The sequence below is a fragment of the Brachyhypopomus gauderio genome, unplaced genomic scaffold (genome assembly GCF_052324685.1).
Source record: "Brachyhypopomus gauderio isolate BG-103 unplaced genomic scaffold, BGAUD_0.2 sc79, whole genome shotgun sequence".
Lineage (NCBI taxonomy): Eukaryota > Metazoa > Chordata > Actinopteri > Gymnotiformes > Hypopomidae > Brachyhypopomus > Brachyhypopomus gauderio.
The window spans coordinates 295,052-316,260 of record NW_027506900.1 but is presented as its reverse complement, the minus strand read 5'-3'; the positions used below and the strand labels follow the sequence as shown (position 1 = coordinate 316,260).

At 49.9% G+C, this 21,209-nt stretch overlaps 2 protein-coding genes across 4 annotated transcripts; both read left to right on the top strand.

The window, feature by feature from the left end:
- Positions 1-1,027: 1,027 nt before the first annotated feature.
- On the top strand, positions 1,028-3,907 carry glcea (glucuronic acid epimerase a). Of its 2 annotated transcripts, XM_076990917.1 has the most exons (4): positions 1,028-1,517; positions 1,743-1,982; positions 2,198-2,278; positions 2,369-3,907. In XM_076990917.1, the coding sequence occupies exons 1-4, from the start codon at positions 1,028-1,030 to the stop codon at positions 3,220-3,222; spliced, it is 1,665 nt and encodes a 554-aa protein (XP_076847032.1). In that variant the 3' UTR covers positions 3,223-3,907. The 2 variants fall into 2 exon arrangements, with proteins under 2 accessions (XP_076847032.1, XP_076847031.1); XM_076990916.1 differs by having other exon boundaries at positions 2,198-3,907.
- A 537-nt stretch (positions 3,908-4,444) lies between these two features.
- ambra1b (autophagy/beclin-1 regulator 1b) lies at positions 4,445-21,008 on the top strand. Of its 2 annotated transcripts, XM_076990913.1 has the most exons (19): positions 4,445-4,796; positions 6,660-6,882; positions 7,096-7,154; positions 7,306-7,489; positions 7,783-7,955; positions 8,053-8,119; positions 8,309-9,765; positions 9,865-9,951; positions 10,037-10,216; positions 10,714-10,794; positions 10,913-11,013; positions 11,125-11,235; positions 11,488-11,676; positions 11,984-12,138; positions 12,240-12,379; positions 15,530-15,634; positions 15,765-15,964; positions 16,981-17,112; positions 17,547-21,007. In XM_076990913.1, exons 2-19 carry the CDS (start codon positions 6,751-6,753, stop codon positions 18,068-18,070), a joined length of 4,077 nt encoding a protein of 1,358 aa, XP_076847028.1. In that variant the 5' UTR covers positions 4,445-4,796; positions 6,660-6,750; the 3' UTR covers positions 18,071-21,007. The 2 variants fall into 2 exon arrangements, with proteins under 2 accessions (XP_076847028.1, XP_076847029.1); XM_076990914.1 differs by lacking the exon at positions 4,445-4,796 and having other exon boundaries at positions 6,736-6,882; positions 17,547-21,008.
- Positions 21,009-21,209: the final 201 nt, after the last annotated feature.

Here is a 21,209-nt window from a genome sequence, read left to right as displayed (position 1 = left end):
AAATATATTAAAAACGTATTAAAATATTTGACTGTACTTTAATGGCAGACTAAATTGTCAGTTATAATAAACAGTGCCATCTTGTGATCAGGTTTGCAATTACACTTGGCTAACAATTTTATATATGTATCGGTCTAAACAGTTAAATAACAATTGTCCCAATAGTCCAAACATTTTCAACGTTATACAACTGTATACGACTGTAACAACAATATGACCATTGTTTTTCTTTACCTATAATTTCTTGTTCAAGCGCGAAATACATATCATGATCGTTCGTATCAGAGCCTATAGTGAATTTGTTATTACAGTATTTGTTATTACAGTAACAAAACCTTTTCAAGCCACTCCTTCCTGTTTTTTGATTGGCTATCGAGACTGTCTTCTGTGTTATCATTGGCTCAGAGCTGTGTCACTCTGAAATGCGGGCGATGTAGGTTTGGGAGTCGAGGGCTTTGTATCCAGATTTGTTGCTTATTGAAATAGCTTTAATATTTAGAATAGAACAGCACTCCTGTGTTCTAGTCTGCTTCTTGGGTGTATTTAACAGGTAAGTGTTACGTTTCCGCTTTACATCATTCTGCCAAACGCCCCTTTTATCGCATCCAACGTCACGTGAATCCTTGCGGCTTCAGGTCGGAACTATAGCGCTCAGCTGTTAGAATAAAGATTTACATTCGTGCATATTAACATCACTAATAAAGTTTAGCTATCTTACCGCAGTATCAAGTTCCAGCTTCATTAAACACAACAATAAGCGAATGATGTTAGTCCGGTGGTCACCATCGTCGCACCTACACCAGACCTTGTTAGTACTGCAACCGCTCTCGTCTCGTGTTGTTCATTCTGAAATAAAAATAATTATGCATATAATGTCTGACATGTTTTCATGTTCTTGGTCACAAATGTATGTTTAGGTGGCCAGCACCAAATCCGAAAGACACACTTCTCTCAGACAGCTCATGCCGTATTTGTGGAGAAGGTCTTTCATGGTGCTCTGCAACATCTACATGGCTCTAATGTGACGATGCGGTGTCTGGTGGCAAGAGTCAACCACAAGACTCTCATAGTCATCTGTGCCATCTTCGCCCTCATCACGGTGCTGCTATGGAACAAGTGCTCCAGCGACACAGCCCTCCACACTCCAACCAAGCCGCAGCCTGAGCCCGCACCCACGACGGAGGAGGAGGTGGAGAACGGACAGCCTCCAGAAGCTCCCCCGGTGGCCAGGGAGGTGCAGTACGAGCAGATCGACTGCCTCATTAACGAGGATGTCACGATCAAGGGCCGCCGGGAGGGCAGCGAGGTGTACCTGCCCTTCAGCTGGATGGAGAAGTACTTTGACGTGTATGGACGTCTGGTGCAGCATGAGGGTATGGAGCGGTTTGAGTTCTCTCACAGCTACTCGCGTGTGTACGCCCAGAGGGAGCCCTATCACCCAGACGGTGTCTTCATGTCGTTTGAGGGCTACAACGTGGAGGTGAGGGATCGGGTGAAGTGCATCAGCGGCGTGGAGGGTACGTTGTTTCTTCAGCTGTGAAAGTGTACAGTATTTTGTGGACATTTTCTGTTTTTCCTCATTCACGTTTAAAATTTAGAACCACACCCAGCAATTATAGTAAGTCTGCAATAGAGCCAACTCTAAGGTTGGTCTTGCGTGATCAAGACCATGAATGGACTGTACTTAATCAGTTAAAAATGGTTTTTGCAGTCTAAAGCTCTGTTTGTTTGCCTTTCTTCAGGCGTGCCCATATCCACACAGTGGGGCCCACAGGGCTACTTTTACCCAATTCAGATAGCCCAGTATGGACTAAGTCACTACAGTAAGAACCTCACAGAGAAAGCACCTGACATAAAGACCTATGGTGTGGCAGAGGAGAGAGACGGCAGCACCAGTTCCTGGACTGTGCCCAAGGGCTGCTCCCTTACCAAGGTCCATGACCCAGGCTACCCATCCACTATTCACCAGTTCAGCACACCAGGTAAACGCTGATGTCACACATACAAGAAAAGTAAAAATGACATCAGATAGTTTGAGACCAAGCTATAATATGGTATAGCATTACATTGATCTTACTTGACTATTTGATTTGCAAGAAATGTGTGACATAAAAATGATTTTTATTGTATTTTATTGATAGGATCCCCTCTTATTGTATGTATGTATATTAACCTTTGACCTCTTTCTTATGTGTAGACAGCTCTGAGGGTATATCTCTGCTTCTGGACAACTCAAAGGACTTTGTTCTTTCCTTCGATGTGAAGTTCACATCCAATGGTAGCGTGTCAGTCGTGCTTGAGACAACCGAGAAAGGACCTCCATATGTCATCCAATATGTCACTAGCTCCCTTCTCATTTCCTTCAAAGACAGAGACGTTACCTATGGCATTGGTCCCAGAACGGCCTGGAGCACCCTGACTCGAGACCTGCTGACTGACCTGCGTAAGGGAGTTGGCCTGTCCAACACAAAAGTGGTGAAACCCACCCGGATCATGCCCCGACGTGTGATCCAGCTGGCACTACATGGATCAGGCTTCGTCAGTAACATCACCGTCTCCTCCACAGCTCACATGGCTGCCTTCTTCTCTGCAAGCGATTGGCTCCTCCGCAACCAGGACGAGCGGGGCAGCTGGCCAATCAGAGTGACGCGGAAGCTGGGGGAAGGCTTCAAGGCCTTGGAGCCTGGCTGGTACTCAGCCATGGCGCAGGGCCAGGCCATGTCCACACTGGTGAGGGCTTACCATGTCACGCGTGACCCCGTGTACCTCATTGCCGCCATGCGGGCCACAGCGCCTTTCAAACGGAACTCAGAGCAACATGGCGTGAAGGCCTTGTTCATGAACAGGTATGACTGGTATGAAGAGTACCCCACCACGCCCAGCTCCTTCGTGCTCAATGGCTTCATTTACTCACTGATAGGACTGTACGACGTGGCAGAAATAGCAGGAGACAAATTTGGCCGTGAGGCAGGCGTGCTGTTTAGCCGAGGATTAGAGTCCCTGAAAGCCATGTTGCCACTGTTTGACACAGGTTCTGGAACTGTCTACGACCTGCGGCATTTCACATTGGGTGTGGCACCTAATCTAGCACGCTGGGATTATCACACCACTCACATAAACCAGCTGCAGCTGCTAGCTTCCATAGACAGCACTCCCATTTTCAGAGACTATGCCAAACGCTGGAAGACTTACCTGAAAGGGGGTCGTGCCAAGCACAACTAGGTTAGATGCAAATAAGCCATGAGTTGTCCTGCAAGGGAACTCATGTTAGAGACAGCATCAGAGTGTGTGCATTTAAATAAAGACTTGTTGAAGTGTAAGCAATGTTGAGCTGAGAACTGTCCTCCAGTAGTCTAAGCTTTGTTATCTTCTGATATAGATGCACAGTTTAGGAAGTTAATAAGTTTTCGTAACTCCATTTCAATGTGTGTTTCAGAGAATTTCTGTACTTGAAAGTTTTCCACTTACAGCAACAATGTGCAACTTTGCACACTTGTTTAATACTTGCAAAATAGTGGCAACTCCCAATAAGCAATGCAGATACCTACAGGCACTTTATGAATAGCACATTCAGTTTTGCTTATGGTTTATTAAACTATTGTTAAGCAGTAACAAATACTATAAGTGTGGATATGTGTACAATTGTGCAGTGGTGAGCACTGGATGAATCCATTTCACAATAAGGAGTAGCAGACGCATTCAAGGTTTTGCTGGGTCTTGCAATAGTTTTAAGTGGTGTGGCTTACATTGTCTTTATATTTTCGTGGTAATTCAATGTCAGTTTATATACTGATAGTTAATTTCAATTTTTAAACAGTCAGTGCAACACTGCAGATGTTCTGGTGTTAAAATGTGGCTGTATAGATTTTATATTGACAAGCTTCAAAGCTAAAATAAAAGAATTCATTTTTTTCTCTTGCTATTTTCATTACTATTTCCTGTGACATAATTACCAATAAACAAACATTTGACAATTGTTCTAAAAAGTCACACGAGAGTAACAAAAGAGAACACTTTAATATTAACTGCATAGAGCTGACTTATACTATTTACCCACCATGAGAAATGAATGAATCAAACATACTGACAGATCGCCTGAAAGCCTCAACTAGAAACTTTTGTGATGATGCATTATATATACTTGATGAATACTTACTACATGAATACTTACATGATTAAACTTGTGACTATGTCATACAGCTGAAATCAAGGTATGTACACTTAAAACTACACTGTGATTCTATTATAAGCCCCTTTTTGAAGACACTTACTTTATTCATTAGTTTTGGTTTACAGTCAATGAATTAGATAAGTTACTTCATAAACTGCTTATGGGTCATCTGTTGTTCTTGTATCACACTGTACCTTTAACATAAAGCAGTCAGTATATGAAGATGCATCTATGTGCTCTGTTCTCTATTATTGCGCCTACCTCAACAATACAGCATCTTGGCTCGACTCACATGCCTGCCTACGCCAAGGTTTTCACTAACCAATAATCTAGCTAAGCTAGCTAACGATATTTTTTTCCTTGGGTTCCTAGAAATCGTTTTTAAAGAGTAAAGTTAGCAGAATGGATCGATCGTAAACATTACTAAAGGATATGACCGCACTCCGACTGGCGTGTAAGAAGTCGTATGGCATCGTCGTTACGCGTTCAAAAAACGGAATTGACATTTCTGCTTGGCTTCAAGTAGCAAACAGGCTCGGCTCGCTAGCTGGTGTCGGCTAGCTGGCTAGCTGGCGTTCCGCTGCGCCTTCGATGACATCTCGGCCAAAAAAATACACGACGGCGGGTATGTTCGGTGGCGACTGCCTCGTTTCACCGCCGCTTCTCCGACGTGACCACGTCCGACCGAACGTCGTTATCCATATCTAGAGGCGCCACTTTGGGGGGGAATAGCCGCTAGCCGCTAGCTAGCCCACTGGTGCTAATGTAATCACTGCTAGCTGCCAGCCAGTTCCCATATTTGGGCGCGCGCGCTGGTGACTGTCGTTATTGAGTTATTGTTAGCTGCGGTCAGACGAGAGATTTGTGCGATACTTTTTTTTATTTTGAGGGTTTTTTTGTGGTATGTCAGCCAAGAATGTACATGGTTAACACCTCAGCCGCATAGTAATGAGTCGCCACTAGCTGGGACTGTGGGGCTGAGCGGATTTGACGCAGTTTCTAGCCAGGATGGCTAGCAGGGCAGCGCTGGTCACCTCAGCTGGCAGCACTAATAGAGTGGCATCACGACGGTGATGTGTAGCTGGAGCAGCAGTGGGCACAGTGCTGCCACATTTAACAGTCTGGTGATGGGGATATGTGTAGCTGGAGCAGCAGTGGGCACAGTGCTGCCACATTTAACAGTCTGGTGATGGGGATATGTGTAGCTGGAGCACCAGTGGCCACAGTGCTGCCACATTTAACAGTCTGGTGATGGGGATATGTGTAGCTGGAGCAGCAGTGGGCACAGTGCTGCCACATTTAACAGTCTGGTGATGGGGATATGTGTAGCTGGAGCAGCACAGTGCTGCCACATTTAACAGTCTGGTGATGGGGATATGTGTAGCTGGAGCACCAGTGGCCACAGTGCTGCCACATTTAACAGTCTGGCGATGGGGATATGTGTAGCTGGAGCACCAGTGGCCACAGTGCTGCCACATTTAACAGTCTGGTGATGGGGATATGTGTATCTGGAGCACCAGTGGCCACAGTGCTGCCACATTTAACACTCTGGTGATGGGGATATGTGTAGCTGGAGCACCAGTGGCCACAGTGCTGCCACATTTAACAGTCTGGTGATGGGGATATGTGTAGCTGGAGCAGCACAGTGCTGCCACATTTAACAGTCTGGTGATGGGGATATGTGTAGCTGGAGCACCAGTGGCCACAGTGCTGCCACATTTAAAAGTCTGGCGATGGGGATATGTGTAGCTGGAGCACCAGTGGCCACAGTGCTGCCACATTTAACAGTCTGGTGATGGGGATATGTGTAGCTGGAGCACCAGTGGCCACAGTGCTGCCACATTTAACACTCTGGTGATGGGGATATGTGTAGCTGGAGCACCAGTGGCCACAGTGCTGCCACATTTAACAGTCTGGTGATGGGGATATGTGTAGCTGGAGCACCAGTGGGCACAGTGCTGCCACATTTAACAGTCTGGGGAGATGTTATTCCCCCCTTTCTTTCAAATGGTGGCTCATAGCGCAGCACAAGTCAGCCTGAATTTAACTGTACATAGTGGTGTGTCAAATTTAACCATTAGGTCAACATTAGATGTATCTTATTTTCTTAAATTGGCCAGCTTGACTGGTTTGTATAACTGGAAGTTGCCTCATATTTAGGAGCTCGAATCTGTTCCTTTTCTACTGAAAGTATAAGTCATGTCATTCTACAGAATAGTCAGGGGGGATTTGTAATGTTTTAGGAAGTATAAACAGTTGTTGGGTTGCAAATAACAAATCATGGCTAATCCTTATTATGTACAGCACTTAATAATGCTTTTCATATAGCACTGTAACTTTGTCACCTTTTCATTGTTATCAATATTATTGATATTATTTAGAAACTAGGGGTTTCTAAAACATTCAGTTTTGTATACATAAAAACATCTAACTGCAGGGTTTCTGTGGGACTAGGTTGAGTGAACAAGCTCTGTCTCTTCTCTTCTAGTCTGCATGGCCTATGGGCTGTTGAGTTAGTGACTGGCCTTTGTGTGCTGAAGGCCTGAGCCAAACGCTCAGCCTGAGAGAGGGAGAGGAAAATGGCCGTGCAGAACAGGAACGCAGTTCTGGTCCTGTCGGGCCGGGAGCGGGGGGCCCAGGTGTTGGGATCCCACCGGTTCTTGCAGCAGTTGGCGGAGGAGAGGACCCGTTCGATGAAACTGCAGAGTCAGGTACACTGATGCTTTCAGCAGCAGGGCTACAGAACGTGGCCTCTTTACTTCCACCTGCCCGCTGTACACATGAGGATTCACAATAGTCTCACAGATAAGCGGCCCGGAGGGAACTGCATGGGCCGCTGCAGTGATGCTGGTGTGAATGTTGGTGTGGTGTGATGGGTAGTGTTGGTTTTGAGAAGCCACATCATTTCATTGTGCCTTATACAGAAAGTGGAACTCCCAGATAACCCTCGATCAACATTCCTGTTGGCCTTCAGCCCAGACAGGTAGGCAATAAAGAACTGTTAGTACATTATTACAGGTTTTATTGTAATCTGTTTTTTTGTTGTAATTACCACTGCCATTAATGCTTATTTAGTACTAATGAGTGTGCAGTCACGGTGCATTATGCTCATGGTGGTCTTATTATCTTAACAGGAACCTTATGGCCTCCACTCATGTCAACCACAACATTTACATCACCGAGGTGAAGACGGGAAAGTGCCTGCATTCTCTGGTCGGTCACCGGCGCACGCCGTGGTGTCTTACCTTCCACCCGACTATCCCAGGTCTGGTGGCTTCCGGCTGCCTCGATGGGGAAGTTCGCATATGGGATCTACATGTAAGTTCGGGAGATTTTGCAGCATTTGTCAAATAATATGCTTTCAAGTCATGTTTGCATGTCCTGTGCTGTGGCCGGATGTTAGGGTATCCCACGTGTCCCGTGCTGTGGCGGGATGTTAGGGTATCCCACGTGTCCTGTGCTGTCGCGGGATGTTAGGGTATCCCACATGTCCTGTGCTGTGGCGGGATGCTAGAGTATCCTACATGTCCTGTGCTGTCGCGGGATGCTAGAGTATCCTGCGTGTCTTGTGCTGTGGCGGGATGTTAGGGTTTGATGTGTATGTTGTGCAGGGGGGCAGTGAAAGCTGGTTCACTGAGGGCAACATCGCAATCGCCTCGCTAGCCTTCCACCCCACGGCCCAGTTGCTGCTCATCGCCACCAATAACGAGCTGCACTTCTGGGACTGGAGCCGGCCCGAGCCCTTCGCCGTCGTCAAGACGGGCAGTGAGGCCGAGCGCGTCAGGTAGGCCACACGATCACAATACCCGTGTGTATGTATCAAAATGTGATTTTCTGTGAGGGTTTTATTTTCGTCTTTTTACGTTTCGCCTCTTTTTTAGGTTAGTACGGTTTGACCCCCTTGGCCACAATCTTCTGACGGCTATTGTTAACCCATCCAACCAGCAGGTAGGAAGCCTTCTCTTCTTCATTCTTTTGACACGCGTGATAAAGAAAAATCTTTTACGTTCCTTCGAGGTCCGTGTTGACTTGGCAACTGCAAGATGTGAATCTGATTTGTCTCTGCTGCATGTGGACTTTGGGAAGCAGTTGCTGGCCACGTTTTTCCTCACTGCTGTGTTTGTCCGCGGTGCGTAGAATGAAGAGGACTCGGACGTCCCCATGGACAGCATGGAAATGGCCCTGTTCCGTCAGCGCTCCCTCTTGCGCTCCCCCCCCGTCCGCCGCACGCCAATCCTACACAACTTCCTGCACATCCTGTCGTCCCGTTCCACCGGGGTGGCGGCGGGCGACCAGGCCCGGTCCGCGCAGGAGCCCCGCGAACCCCCGGCCACCCTCCCCCTGTTCCAGTACCCCGGGCGGGGCGAGCTGGGCGACCGCCCTCCCCCGCAAGGCTGCACGCAGCACCTGGGTCTGGGCTGCCTGTGCAGTCGCTGCGCCGCCTCCCGGAACCTGCTGGGCCAGAACCCCTCGGCCCTCCAGCCTACGGACTCCCACCCGCACCCCCAGAGCCACCCGCCCCCGCCACCTGCCTCGGCCTTCTCCACCGCCCCCAGCCTGCAGCAGACCACCACGGACAGGCCTTCAGCTTTCAGTAGTGTTTACAGCGGGACTGCGGGGAGCTCCCTGCATAGAGGCCTGTTGTCTCTCAGAACGAACCTACCCTTGAACCCACAGTCAGGCGGTCCTACAGAGCCCTCGGCGCGCATGCCTGGGCCGGACTGGTCCGGTAGTCTGCTGAGCACCGGTCCTGACGCTGCCCTGGGCAGTGTTATCGGTGGCAGAGGTGTGGTACTGCCTCCCAGGACTAGCTCGTCCGCCATGGGACTGCACCCCCTGCACCGCTACACCGACGGCTCCTCCTCCTCCCCCATCTACACGTCGGCCACCGAGGGGCGCGGCCTGGTGCTTCCCGGCGCCGACCCCCGGCAGGGCCGGCCCAACGACGGCACCAGCAGTGGCCACCATCCGTTCTACGACAGCACCCAGCGCAGCAACCCCGCGTCCATCCGGAACGTTCTCCAGTGCAACCTGAGCCGATACTTCATGGAGTACGAGCGCATGCAGGACCTGGAGAGGCCCGGGGGGAGCCGCGAGGTGGCCGGCCAGGGTCCGGTGCAGGAGCTGCTGGCCAGCAGCATGGACTCCGAGAGGCCCGGGCCGTCCCACCGCGCCTCCTCCCACGGGGCGGACAGTGGCGCCGGGCCGCCTCCCAGCCACCCCAACCGCTGCCGCTCCTGCCACAACCTCCTCACCTTCAACCACGACACCCAGCGCTGGGAGCGCTCCGCACAGGCCTCCTCCACCTCCTCTCAGGACGGGCCCCCCTGGCAGCTCCCCGTGCCCGCCTTCGAGGACCCTGGCCAGGGCTCCAGAGGGGAGGCCCACTCTGCTGAAGTGAGGGGTCTGGAGCCCACCGAGCCCTCTTCTGGCCTGCAGGGCCAGCAGCCCATGGGCCTGGTGTACAACCAGGCGACGGGGCAGTGGGAGAGGGTGTACCGGCAGGCCACGGCCAGCCCCTCCACAGAAGCGGCACAAGAAGCCTTAAACCCAGAGGTGCCTGTGGATACCCCTGACGAGGACTCGCTCAGAAGGTCTGGTGTGGCTCGGCACCGCCTTGCAATTATCCTCCAGTATTGCTTTCGGTCTTGCTTGTGTAGAAAATCAGATAATATGGGTTCTCCTGTTTTTAGGAGGCTTCTGGAGTCATCACTGTTCCCTTTCTCCCGGTACGATATGTCTGGATCCCGAGATCATCCTATTTACCCAGACCCTGCCAGGTACACATACTGGCATTTCATCTCGGTTGGCTATAGTTCGTGTTGATTTTCAGATTAATGCCATCAGTTTTTTTTTCTTGTACAGATTATCTCCAGCAGCGTATTATGCTCAGAGGATGATCCAGTATCTGTCCCGGAGGGAAAGTATTCGCCAACGCTCCCTACAGAACCGCTTGCGTACCCTCTCCTCCTCCTCCGACAACCAGGCCGGCAACCCTTCCTCCACGCCAGCAGAGGGCAGCGATGCTGACTATGAGGAGATAGAGTGGGTCTTCTCTTTAGATTACACAGCTTGCATTCCATTACTTGTAGATTCCATCTTAGCTGCAGGCTTGTACAGATACTGGCCCTCTTTCCTGAAAGATGTTTCCTCTTTCAGGATGAAGGTGTTTTTCACAAAAATGATAACTGAACATGTTCTTGGGTTTATGTATTTATATATATACATATATATAAATATATGCATGTATATAAAAGATAATGTAGGACAAATTTCTGATTGGATTGGCAGTGTCCATGTGTTCAGTGTAAGGTGACATAGTTTGTTTTAGGACACTTGCAGTACACACTTTTTAGGTTTGCTAATCGTCCTTTGCAGTAATGAGGCTCATGTCTGACCTTAAGTAACGGGAAGGGTAGGTCCATCTCCCGTCCCCTGTGAGCGCATGGGAATGTTAATGAGTCAAGCGTGTGTTATCACCATGGCTTGCTTCCTTCGGCGAGCGATATGTTTAGGCTTGAAGTTTTTCTTTTGATCTCCAGGGAGCCTGGAGACCGAACGAGGCACAGAATGCCCCGCAACGCGCGAATGTCCGCCCCCTCTCTCGGCCGATTTGTGCCACGGTGAGCCCCGCCCCCATGCTGCATCACACTGATGTCATGCTTGCTCACTTTGAATTAAGACACCAGTACGGATTAAAGGCTTCCAGAGGTTTTGACTTGTTCATTGTTGTTTTTGAAGGAGGTTCCTGTTGCCTGAATATCTTCCTTATGCTGGTATATTTCACGAGAGGGGTCAGTCAGGTCTGGCAACCCACTCCTCCATCAACCGAGTGCTAGCAGGTACCCGCAGTGCAGTTGCTGCTCTCTCAACAAGGAAATAATGCTGGGCTAATGCTTAACATAGTGAAGATGTACTGACTCTGATTCAGTCAGTAATGTGCTTTTCTACAGGTGCATCGATTGGTGATGGCCAGTCAGCAGTGGCCAGTAACATAGCCAACACCACATACAGACTACAGTGGTGGGACTTCACCAAGTTTGACCTGCCCGAGATCAGCAATGGTAGTTTTCCTAGAAGCACCACACACAGCCTTCGAGTAGAAAAGCTCACCTTGGAATTTATTTATTTTTGAAGTACATAAAGCAAAATCTGTAGGTCAACACACTGATCTTTGAAAAGTAGACATGATGTACACAGCATCTTGCACTGTATCAAAATCATGATTTAAAATTGTGTTTATCAGGCCAAGCAGTAATTAAATGAGGATGTTGCCTTTATTAATTTCTTTTATGGATCGATTGTGTCTTGTGCAGCCTCCATGAATGTGCTGGTTCCACACTGTAAAATCTACAACGACGCCAGCTGTGACATATCGGCGGACGGGCAGCTCCTGGCCGTCTTCATCCCCAGCAGTCAGAGGGGTTTCCCAGATGAGGGGATCCTCGCCATCTACTCTCTGGCCCCCCACAACCTGGGGGAGATACTCTACACCAAGAGATTCGGTCAGTGGACGTGAGGAGTGTTTGTGGGCTCGGCCTCCCAGCCATAACCCACTGCTGCTCCTCACGGGTAGTTTGCTTAGTTCCTGTTAGTCACCCTTTTTAGAAACCAAAATATTCAAGCCACACATGTCCTGATTTTGTTTGGGAGTAACTCTCTCAGGACGGCGATTCTTCTGGACTGTATCTGGGCATGTTCAGGTGTACACTGGAGCATTGGGCTTTTTATGTTGCTGGGAGTTTGTCCTCAAATAAGGAACTAATCTAAATGAGAACTAAGTAACCAGTGAAATATCTCGTCTGTCTTCAGGTCCTAACGCCATCTCCGTCAGCCTGTCTCCAATGGGCTGCTACGTAATGGTGGGACTGGCTTCACGCAGAATCCTGCTCCATCCCACCACTGACCACATGGTGGCACAAGTGTTCCGTCTGCAGCAGCCCCATGGAGGAGAGACGTCCATCAGGGTACGTGTGAGGCCCATTCGTCATGTTTTACCTAGCGATCTGTTTCATATACTAAAACTACACAATCTGTGTGTGTGTGTGTGTGTGTGTGTGTTGTGTAGATGGTGTATAATGTGGTGTACCCCATGGCTCCAGACCAACGCAGGCACGTCAGCATCAACTCTGCACGCTGGCTACCAGAGCCTGGCATGGGCCTGGCCTACGGCACCAACAAAGGAGACCTGGTCATCTGCAGGCCTGTGTGAGCCTCCCTCCCACACCCCACACCCCCCCTCAGGGCCCCAGCAGCCCCCTAAAATGCAGTTAGTTTGATTTGCGCAGATGCCAGATAGTAACTGAGTATCGTTAAGCAAGCTGTATTGACATTGCTTATTTTGTCAGTTGACGTTAATCAAAGTAGAGTAAACGTGGTGGTGTACCACAGGTAGACATACCAACAGGGCAAGAGCACATGGGGAAACTCCCCCGCACAGTCTTTTGAGCTCTGGTTAATATCAGCAGGGCTCTTTTCCCTGTCTGACCTCCACTGGCTCTCTTCAACAGTTCTCATGGGTTCAAAATGTAGTTTGAGGCTTTTTAATTGCGTTACAGGATTTATGATATTTATTAAGAGAATATGTAATGCACCTGATTTACCCAAGCCACTAATTTTAAACAGCTTGTCTCTATTAACAGATTTTGCATTTACCAATAAAGCCAGCAGACGGGCAGGTCTGAGTGAGGGACAGGACACCTGTGATTGACAGGTCTGAGTGAGGGACAGGACACCTGTGATTGACAGGTCTGAGTGAGGGACAGGACACCTGTGATTGACAGGTCTGAGTGAGGGACAGGACACCTGTGATTGACAGGTCTGAGTGAGGGACAGGACACCTGTGATTGACAGGTCTGAGTGAGGGACAGGACACCTGTGATTGACAGGTCTGAGTGAGGGACAGGACACCTGTGATTGACAGGTCTGAGTGAGGGACAGGACACCTGTGATTGACAGGTCTGAGTGAGGGACAGGACACCTGTGATTGACAGGTCTGGGTGAGGGACAGGACACCTGTGATTGACAGGTCTGGGTGAGGGACAGGACACCTGTGATTGACAGGTCTGGGTGAGGGACAGGACACCTGTGATTGACAGGTCTGAGTGAGGGACAGGACACCTGTGAAGTACGGGTCTGAGTGAGGGACAGGACACCTGTGAAGTACGGGTCTGAGTGAGGGACAGGACACCTGTGATGTACGGGTCTGAGTGAGGGACATGACACCTGTGATTGACAGGTCTGAGTGAGGGACAGGACACCTGTGATTGACAGGTCTGAGTGAGGGACAGGACACCTGTGATTGACAGGTCTGAGTGAGGGACAGGACACCTGTGATTGACAGGTCTGAGTGAGGGACAGGACACCTGTGATTGACAGGTCTGAGTGAGGGACAGGACACCTGTGATTGACAGGTCTGAGTGAGGGACATGACACCTGTGATTGACAGGTCTGAGTGAGGGACAGGGCACCTGTGATTGACAGGTCTGAGTGAGGGACAGGGCACCTGTGATTGACAGGTCTGAGTGAGGGACAGGACACCTGTGATTGACAGGTCTGAGTGAGGGACAGGACACCTGTGATTGACAGGTCTGAGTGAGGGACAGGACACCTGTGATTGACAGGTCTGAGTGAGGGACAGGACACCTGTGATTGACAGGTCTGAGTGAGGGACAGGACACCTGTGATTGACAGGTCTGAGTGAGGGACAGGACACCTGTGATTGACAGGTCTGAGTGAGGGACAGGACACCTGTGATTGACAGGTCTGAGTGAGGGACAGGACACCTGTGATTGACAGGTCTGAGTGAGGGACAGGACACCTGTGATTGACAGGTCTGAGTGAGGGACAGGACACCTGTGATTGACAGGTCTGAGTGAGGGACAGGACACCTGTGATTGACAGGTCTGAGTGAGGGACAGGACACCTGTGATTGACAGGTCTGAGTGAGGGACAGGACACCTGTGATTGACAGGTCTGAGTGAGGGACAGTACAGTGACTGACAGGTCTGAGTGAGGGTCAGTACAGTGACTGACAGGTCTGAGTGAGGGTCAGGACAGTGATTGACAGGTCTGAGTGAGGGTCAGGACAGTGATTGACAGGTCTGAGTGAGGGTCAGGACAGTGATTGACAGGTCTGAGTGAGGGTCAGGACAGTGATTGACAGGTCTGAGTGAGGGTCAGGACAGTGATTGACAGGTCTGAGTGAGGGTCAGGACAGTGATTGACAGGTCTGAGTGAGGGTCAGGACAGTGATTGACAGGTCTGAGTGAGGGTCAGGACAGTGATTGACAGGTCTGAGTGAGGGTCAGGACAGTGATTGACAGGTCTGAGTGAGGGTCAGGACAGTGATTGACAGGTCTGAGTGAGGGACAGGACACCTGTGATGTACGGGTCTGGGTGAGGGACAGGACACCTGTGATTGACGGGTCTGGGTGAGGGACAGGACACCTGTGATTGACGGGTCTGAGTGATGGACAGGACACCTGTGATGTACGGGTCTGAGTGAGGGACAGGACACCTGTGATGTACGGGTCTGAGTGAGGGACAGGACACCTGTGATGTACGGGTCTGAGTGAGGGACAGGACACCTGTGATTGACAGGTCTGAGTGAGGGACAGGACACCTGTGATTGACAGGTCTGAGTGAGGGACAGGACACCTGTGATTGACAGGTCTGAGTGAGGGACAGGACACCTGTGATTGACAGGTCTGAGTGAGGGACAGGACACCTGTGATTGACAGGTCTGGGTGAGGGTCAGGACAGTGACTGACAGGTCTGAGTGAGGGTCAGGACAGTGACTGACAGGTCTGAGTGAGGGTCAGGACAGTGACTGACAGGTCTGAGTGAGGGTCAGGACAGTGATTGACAGGTCTGAGTGAGGGTCAGGACAGTGATTGACAGGTCTGAGTGAGGGTCAGGACAGTGATTGACAGGTCTGAGTGAGGGTCAGGTGCTCGGTAGGTCAGCTACTAGCTGACTCACTGCAGCCTGCAACCTGCTGCTTATTAGATTGTCACCGCTGTTATTGGCAGGAAACTGGGGGTGGCTTGTGGAACATGACTGGTCCCTGATTGCTTTTTAACAAGATTTCTGGGCAAATTATCTCTTTTGGAACTCATTGCTTTCAAGGTATTCACTCTTAACACAGTTTGCAAAGAGCTCGGAGACTGTTGTGCCTGCTTCATTTGTAACTGGCTGAAAGCACACACAGATCAATCCAGTGTAGGGTCAGAGACGCTTTTCAGTTTTTCAGATCACTATAATGATGAATTGGGACAATCAGTTTTACAATGTTGTTGATGGAATAACATCCCAGTGTTGAAGTGTATCGAAGTCCAAGTGGTGTTGTATTTGCAGTGATTACCGTCATGATGGAGACAGCGGTACTGACCAGAGCTCAGATCCTCCCTTCAACGCCAACAGTAACAGCAGCAGTCGGACTCGTGGAGTTGAACGTCCAGGGTCTGCAACCTCTCTCCTCCCTTTATGGCTCTTACAAAGTTACTCAAACGTATAGTGTTTGCAGATCAATACAACGCACCAGTCACCTTCCACAGTCGCTGATTTCCATAGCTTTCATGTTCTGATGTAGGACGAGTAGATCCGGCTGGCGACTGGACAGAGACATGGGTCTGATGAACGCCATTGGCCTGCAACCCCGTCAGCCCGCCCCTTCGGTGACCTCGCAGGGCACCCAGACACCAGTGGTCCGTCTACAGAATGCAGAAACGCAGACGGAAAGAGAACTTCCTTCAGCAAGTGTTTCACAGGACGTACACGTGCCCCGACACTGTAAGAGCCCCAACACTCCCACCACTGCACCACTTCCTCCTCGTACACTGTAAGAGCCCCAACACTCCCACCACTGCACCACTTCCTCCTCCCGACACTGTAAGAGCCCCAACACTCCCACCACTGCACCACTTCCTCCCCCCGACACTGTAAGAGCCCCAACACTCCCACCACTGCACCACTTCCTCCTCGTACACTGTAAGAGCCCCAACACTCCCACCACTGCACCACTTCCTCCCCCCGACACTGTAAGAGCCCCAACACTCCCACCACTGCACCACTTCCTCCTCGTACACTGTAAGAGCCCCAACACTCCCACCACTGCACCACTTCCTCCCCCCCGACACTGTAAGAGCCCCAACACTCCCACCACTGCACCACTTCCTCCCCCTGACACTAAGAGCCCCAACACTCCCACCACTGCACCACTTCCTCCCCCCGACACTGTAAGAGCCCCAACACTCCCACCACTGCACCACTTCCTCCCCCCGACACTGTAAGAGCCCCAACACTCCCACCACTGCACCACTTCCTCCCCCCGACACTGTAAGAGCCCCAACACTCCCACCACTGCACCACTTCCTCCCCCCGACACTGTAAGAGCCCCAACACTCCCACCACTGCACCACTTCCTCCCCCGACACTGTAAGAGCCCCAACACTCCCACCACTGCACCACTTCCTTCTCGTACACTGTGGTTATTTTTATGCTGAGGTTTTTCATTTTAGCCTGCATAAGTCTTTCCCACTTGATAAATATCCTTTCGGCGTTTGTGGTACATGCAACCTTATTCATTTCAATTGAACTAATTTGACTTGAAAAGCAAGTTTAAAAAACAAGTCAGGTGACCTACAATAATGCAGTAGTTGATTTAAGAAGATCCCAAGATCTCATTAAGTTCAAAATGTAAAGTCTTGCGTAAAATGTTTTACTTTGTGTCCATGCCTTGGCCTTCGTCTAGTGACCTTTGAAAAGTGATTATTTACTCCTCCTTTTTGCCGTGGTGGTCTTCTCAGTGGTGGAGGCCAGTGAGGTGCAGACCACCAGCACGGAGACGCTCCCACTCAGCGAGGCGCCACACACCGAGTCTTCTGAAGCGGCTTCCCACGAGCCCTCCACACACCCCGACTCCTTCACCGCCGGCCACGGTACCCGCATCGCCGTACACACCTCTGATCGCCCGCATGCTTCCCCAGCTCATTTCTCTCTGCTTCGCTGTGCTGGTTTCTTGCCTGCCGCCCCCTCTCTCTCTCCCTCTGTGGGCGTTACTCTTCACTGCCTGGCTGGTGCTGGAGGCACCGTTTGGGACACAAGCCAAGCAGAATTTGAGAAGGACCACACGGAGGCCTGGGTTGTGTCCACCTGAGTGGTGCAGGCAGCTATTGTTGTGGGACTGCCTGCTGCTACTGGTGTAATCTTATTTTCCCATTGTCACATTAACGGGCATCTTTGATCATCTACAGATAAAAAAAAAAACACTTCAGTCTTCTTTATTTATATATTTTCTCTACCATGTAACTGTGCTTTTGTTCTAAGCTGTCTGGATTGAAATGAAAAATAACACCTTCCTTCCACGTGTCAGGGGAGTCCCAGTCGGAGGCGGGCGCGGGGGAGGACGCTCTGTCCCGTATCCGCCGCCTGATGGCCGAAGGGGGCATGACGGCCGTGGTGCAGAGGGAGCGCAGCACCACCATGGCCTCCATGGGCGGCTTCGGCAACAACATCGTGGTGAGCCACCGCATCCACCGCGGCTCGCAGACGCCGGCGGGGGCCGCGCAGGGCAGCCACCCCCCCGCCGGGGACGCTCCCCACGCCGCCCGCCCCTTCTCCGGCGCCGCGGAGGACCCCGTGCCTTCGGGTTCCCGCCACTCCCTCCCTCCCGAAAGCCCCTCGAGTCCAGCCCCTCCGCCCCCAGGCTCAACCACGGAGGCGCAGGAGGCGGCCGTGCCCTCCGTGGGCGGGGACGACGCGGTGGAGGGCCACGACCCGCCAGCAGAGAACCGGCGCCGGCCCCCTTCCGGCGGGGCGTACGCGGCCGACATCCACGGCGACGACGGCCGCGAGGGCGGCGGCCGAGGTTACCCCGGCGACCTGTACAGCAGATAGTGCTACCTCTGGCAGTCCTGGACCACGTCGGTGCAGCCCCCCCCAGAGCCGGATTGAGCGGGACCGCGTGGCGGAGCTGACGGAACGGGACCGCGTGCCTGTCTGTTCTGCTTCCTGCTATGGCCTTACGTGCAGAAGAATGAGTGCCAACTTCCCCATGCCTCCTCCTTCCAGAGGGGGCGTCGGCCTCCCTCCCGACGGACACCTGGAGCGGACGTCTCCCTCGTGGAAGGCCATCATTATTGCACTTGGTCATTGCACTTTGTTGTAGTTTTGCTTCCTTTGATACGAGTTCTTGGACATTTGATCATTCCATGCCAGAAAGGGCTTCTACTTGAGTTGTTCTCGTACCATGGTACGGATTTGGCGGGATTCAGTTTACTGGGGTTTATTTTTGTTTGTTTGGGGGTTTGTTTTTGTTGTTTTTTTTTTCCTATTTACACAGTACACTGCTTGCTTTTACGCCTCATCAATGTCATCCACAACCAGTCCATGTGCCAGGCGGGGCCAAGGGGACAGAACCTCTGGTGCGCTCGGTGAAATCATAGCTGCCTTCACCAGGGCCCATTGGCCAGCTGGTTATGTGGTCACTTCTGTAAGCGAATCACTTCAGTCTAAGAATCGGAACAGTATGAACTCTGTTAGGCACTGCTCTCTGTTCATCTGTAATCATCATGCGTAATACACGTTAGTTACTGACATGTTGGTGCAGTGTTGGGTGGAGCTTGTGATAGAGGTGGATCATGTACGTGTATCTCACCTGTTCTAGGTCAACGACCTGTATGTACGGTGGGCGAGCTCAAAGCAGCAAACTCTTCATCCAGCTGTATTGCCTTGATGGCTTTTAGGTTGCTTAAAAAAAACACATCCGTCATATTATTTGTTAACTGGAAAAAAAAAGGTTTTCACTCGAGCTGTCGATGCGCAAGGTTCGTTCTGAGTTTAATCGGCTCTTCTTTCTAATCTTTGACGAGGGCCAAAAAGACGAAGCTGCCACCACGTTGCTGTTGTTTGCCTGCCGAAGGTTTGGATGCTCGACCGGCCCGCCCGCCACAGCCGGCCCGGTCGCGGGGGTTGTGTAGTTCTCATTCAGGCGCCGTTCCCCTGGAAGGTTCTGCAGGTGCCGAGTTGTGTTGAACCAGTGGCTAACGGTTCAGTCCGACAGCGCCAGTCCCAGCATGCCTGAGCCAGGTGAACTAACGACTCGTATATGATTGCACTAAGCACCCTGCATTCGTTCCCGAAATATCCGTGCAGGGGTTAAAAAATAAATAAAAGTCGTTGCGAGGCCAGGTGGGACATGTCTCCCACAGCAAACCTGCATAGAGAGGAGAAGTAATACTTGAATTATGTACAATACAAATATCTATAATGGGTAAAGTGGAGCAGTGGGGGGGTGGGGTCGGCTTTGAACCAGCGACTTGATTGCGTTGAAACACAAACATGTTGCTTAAACTCCTTGTACAGGGGAAGTATGCTTGCATGTGCGTGTACTACTGTGCATGAGTGGTTATATCACAGGGAAGCAGAGCATCTCCAACTGAGAAATGACTGTTTTCAAGAAAAAGACTTGAAAGCTCAATTGTTTTTGTTTTTTTTTTTTTCCTTTGATTAATTTTAGCTAAGTATATAATATTATTTCCTCCACTGGCCCGTGTGCTTTTGACGGTTTTTTGGCTGGTCATCTCTGTCCTGCGGAGATGTCCGCTGTAGATCCGGGGACCCGTCATGAGCGTCACGCTGGGTCGCGTTAAGGTGGCCTTTCCCATTGCTTGGTGAAAAACGAGCACTTAACATTATGGTTTGATTTTATTGGTGTCTGGAAAGCAGACTGGTTCTTTTAACAGTCCTGATCAATCTGAGCGTGTGTCCTTCAGTAGTACCCCTTTTAGCTGACTATTATTGTCTGATAGAGTTTTTGCCACCACAGAATTCCCTGAAGGACCTTCTACGTTTCTGTACTATACCTACGGGAGCCTTGGCCAGCAGTCATCTACATGTGCCCCATGTCAAATGGAACTGAGTGAGTGAGAACATTTGAATCCTTTAAAACATTATTTGTGACTTGACTGTCAAGCCTTTATGCCTTTTAAGAACTGAGTGGTTTTGAGTGCTGTTGTTTCAAATGTTTGTAAAACTGAAACTTTGTTGGTGCTGTTTTGTTGTCTTTTTTTTTCCACTTTATATGGTTAGCCCAGTACAAACATTGAAAAGACACTGATGACTTCTCTGTATTTTTGTTTCCCCACACTGTTACTAACTTGAGATTGGAAGAAAATATAAAGCAAAGAATTACTGAGCAAAATGTATCATTCACCATTCAGGCTTGAGACTGTGTCCTGTTTTCTCTGGTCTCCTTGTAAATCTAATCATAGAGATATCGATTCAGATATAAAGCATTTTCTTCCTTCTTTCAAATAATTTGTCCATTTCAGACCATTCAGTACCTATGATTTTGAGAAGATGTCTTGTGAATCTCTGGAGTTTGTTTTAGTATTTTAGGCTTTCTTGAGAAGCGTGTGTACATATTGGTGAACTGAACCATGTGACATTAGAAGAGATACCAGCAAAGCGAAACATATAAAGTGATAGACCGACACCTTGACTCTGCCCGTTTTAATGTCCTCACTGTTGGGCCATTGCTGAAGAAATCAAAGGCATGATGGTGGTAAAATGGGACTTAAAATGTCCTCCTTGTATTCGAGGATCATCTTTTATCAAGCAAAGAATTGTGAAGTTCATTCTTTTATTAGCTAAAATAGGGGTTAGGTGTTTGACAAAGTGCTGTGGGACACCAAAGATTCAGTGTTATGATGGGTAAAAGAGCTTTAATAAAAATAGGGAATTATTGAATGGATACACCTTTGTGTTGTTAGTTTCTCCGTTTATTTTAACACTTCTGCAGATTTAAAATGAAAGGAATCCAAAATAATTTCAGGTCCACCTGCCCAATACCCAATAATCATTATTCTTGTGTTACAATCTAATCTTATGTCAGCTGACATAAAGGCCTTCTGCTTTGCCCAGCGCATATCTAGAGGCGGCGGGACCTCGGGTTACTTGCGATCAGCCCAACAGGCATGTTTTGACATTCGTATTTGAGTGCTGTCTTTGGCATCATGCTCAAGCAGCCTTCACA

Excerpts from the sequence above, each read along its gene's own strand:
- glcea (XM_076990916.1), top strand. The coding sequence starts at position 1,028 with ATGCGGTGTCTGGTGGCAAGAGTCAACCACAAGACTCTCATAGTCATC. Across the intron at positions 1,518-1,742 it reads GTGCATCAGCGGCGTGGAGG|GCGTGCCCATATCCACACAG; the intron begins GTACGTTGTTTC and ends GCCTTTCTTCAG. Across the intron at positions 1,983-2,197 it reads TCACCAGTTCAGCACACCAG|ACAGCTCTGAGGGTATATCT; the intron begins GTAAACGCTGAT and ends TCTTATGTGTAG.
- ambra1b (XM_076990914.1), top strand. The coding sequence starts at position 6,751 with ATGGCCGTGCAGAACAGGAACGCAGTTCTGGTCCTGTCGGGCCGGGAG. Across the intron at positions 7,956-8,052 it reads AGTGAGGCCGAGCGCGTCAG|GTTAGTACGGTTTGACCCCC; the intron begins GTAGGCCACACG and ends CCTCTTTTTTAG. Across the intron at positions 17,113-17,546 it reads CTCCTTCACCGCCGGCCACG|GGGAGTCCCAGTCGGAGGCG; the intron begins GTACCCGCATCG and ends TCCACGTGTCAG.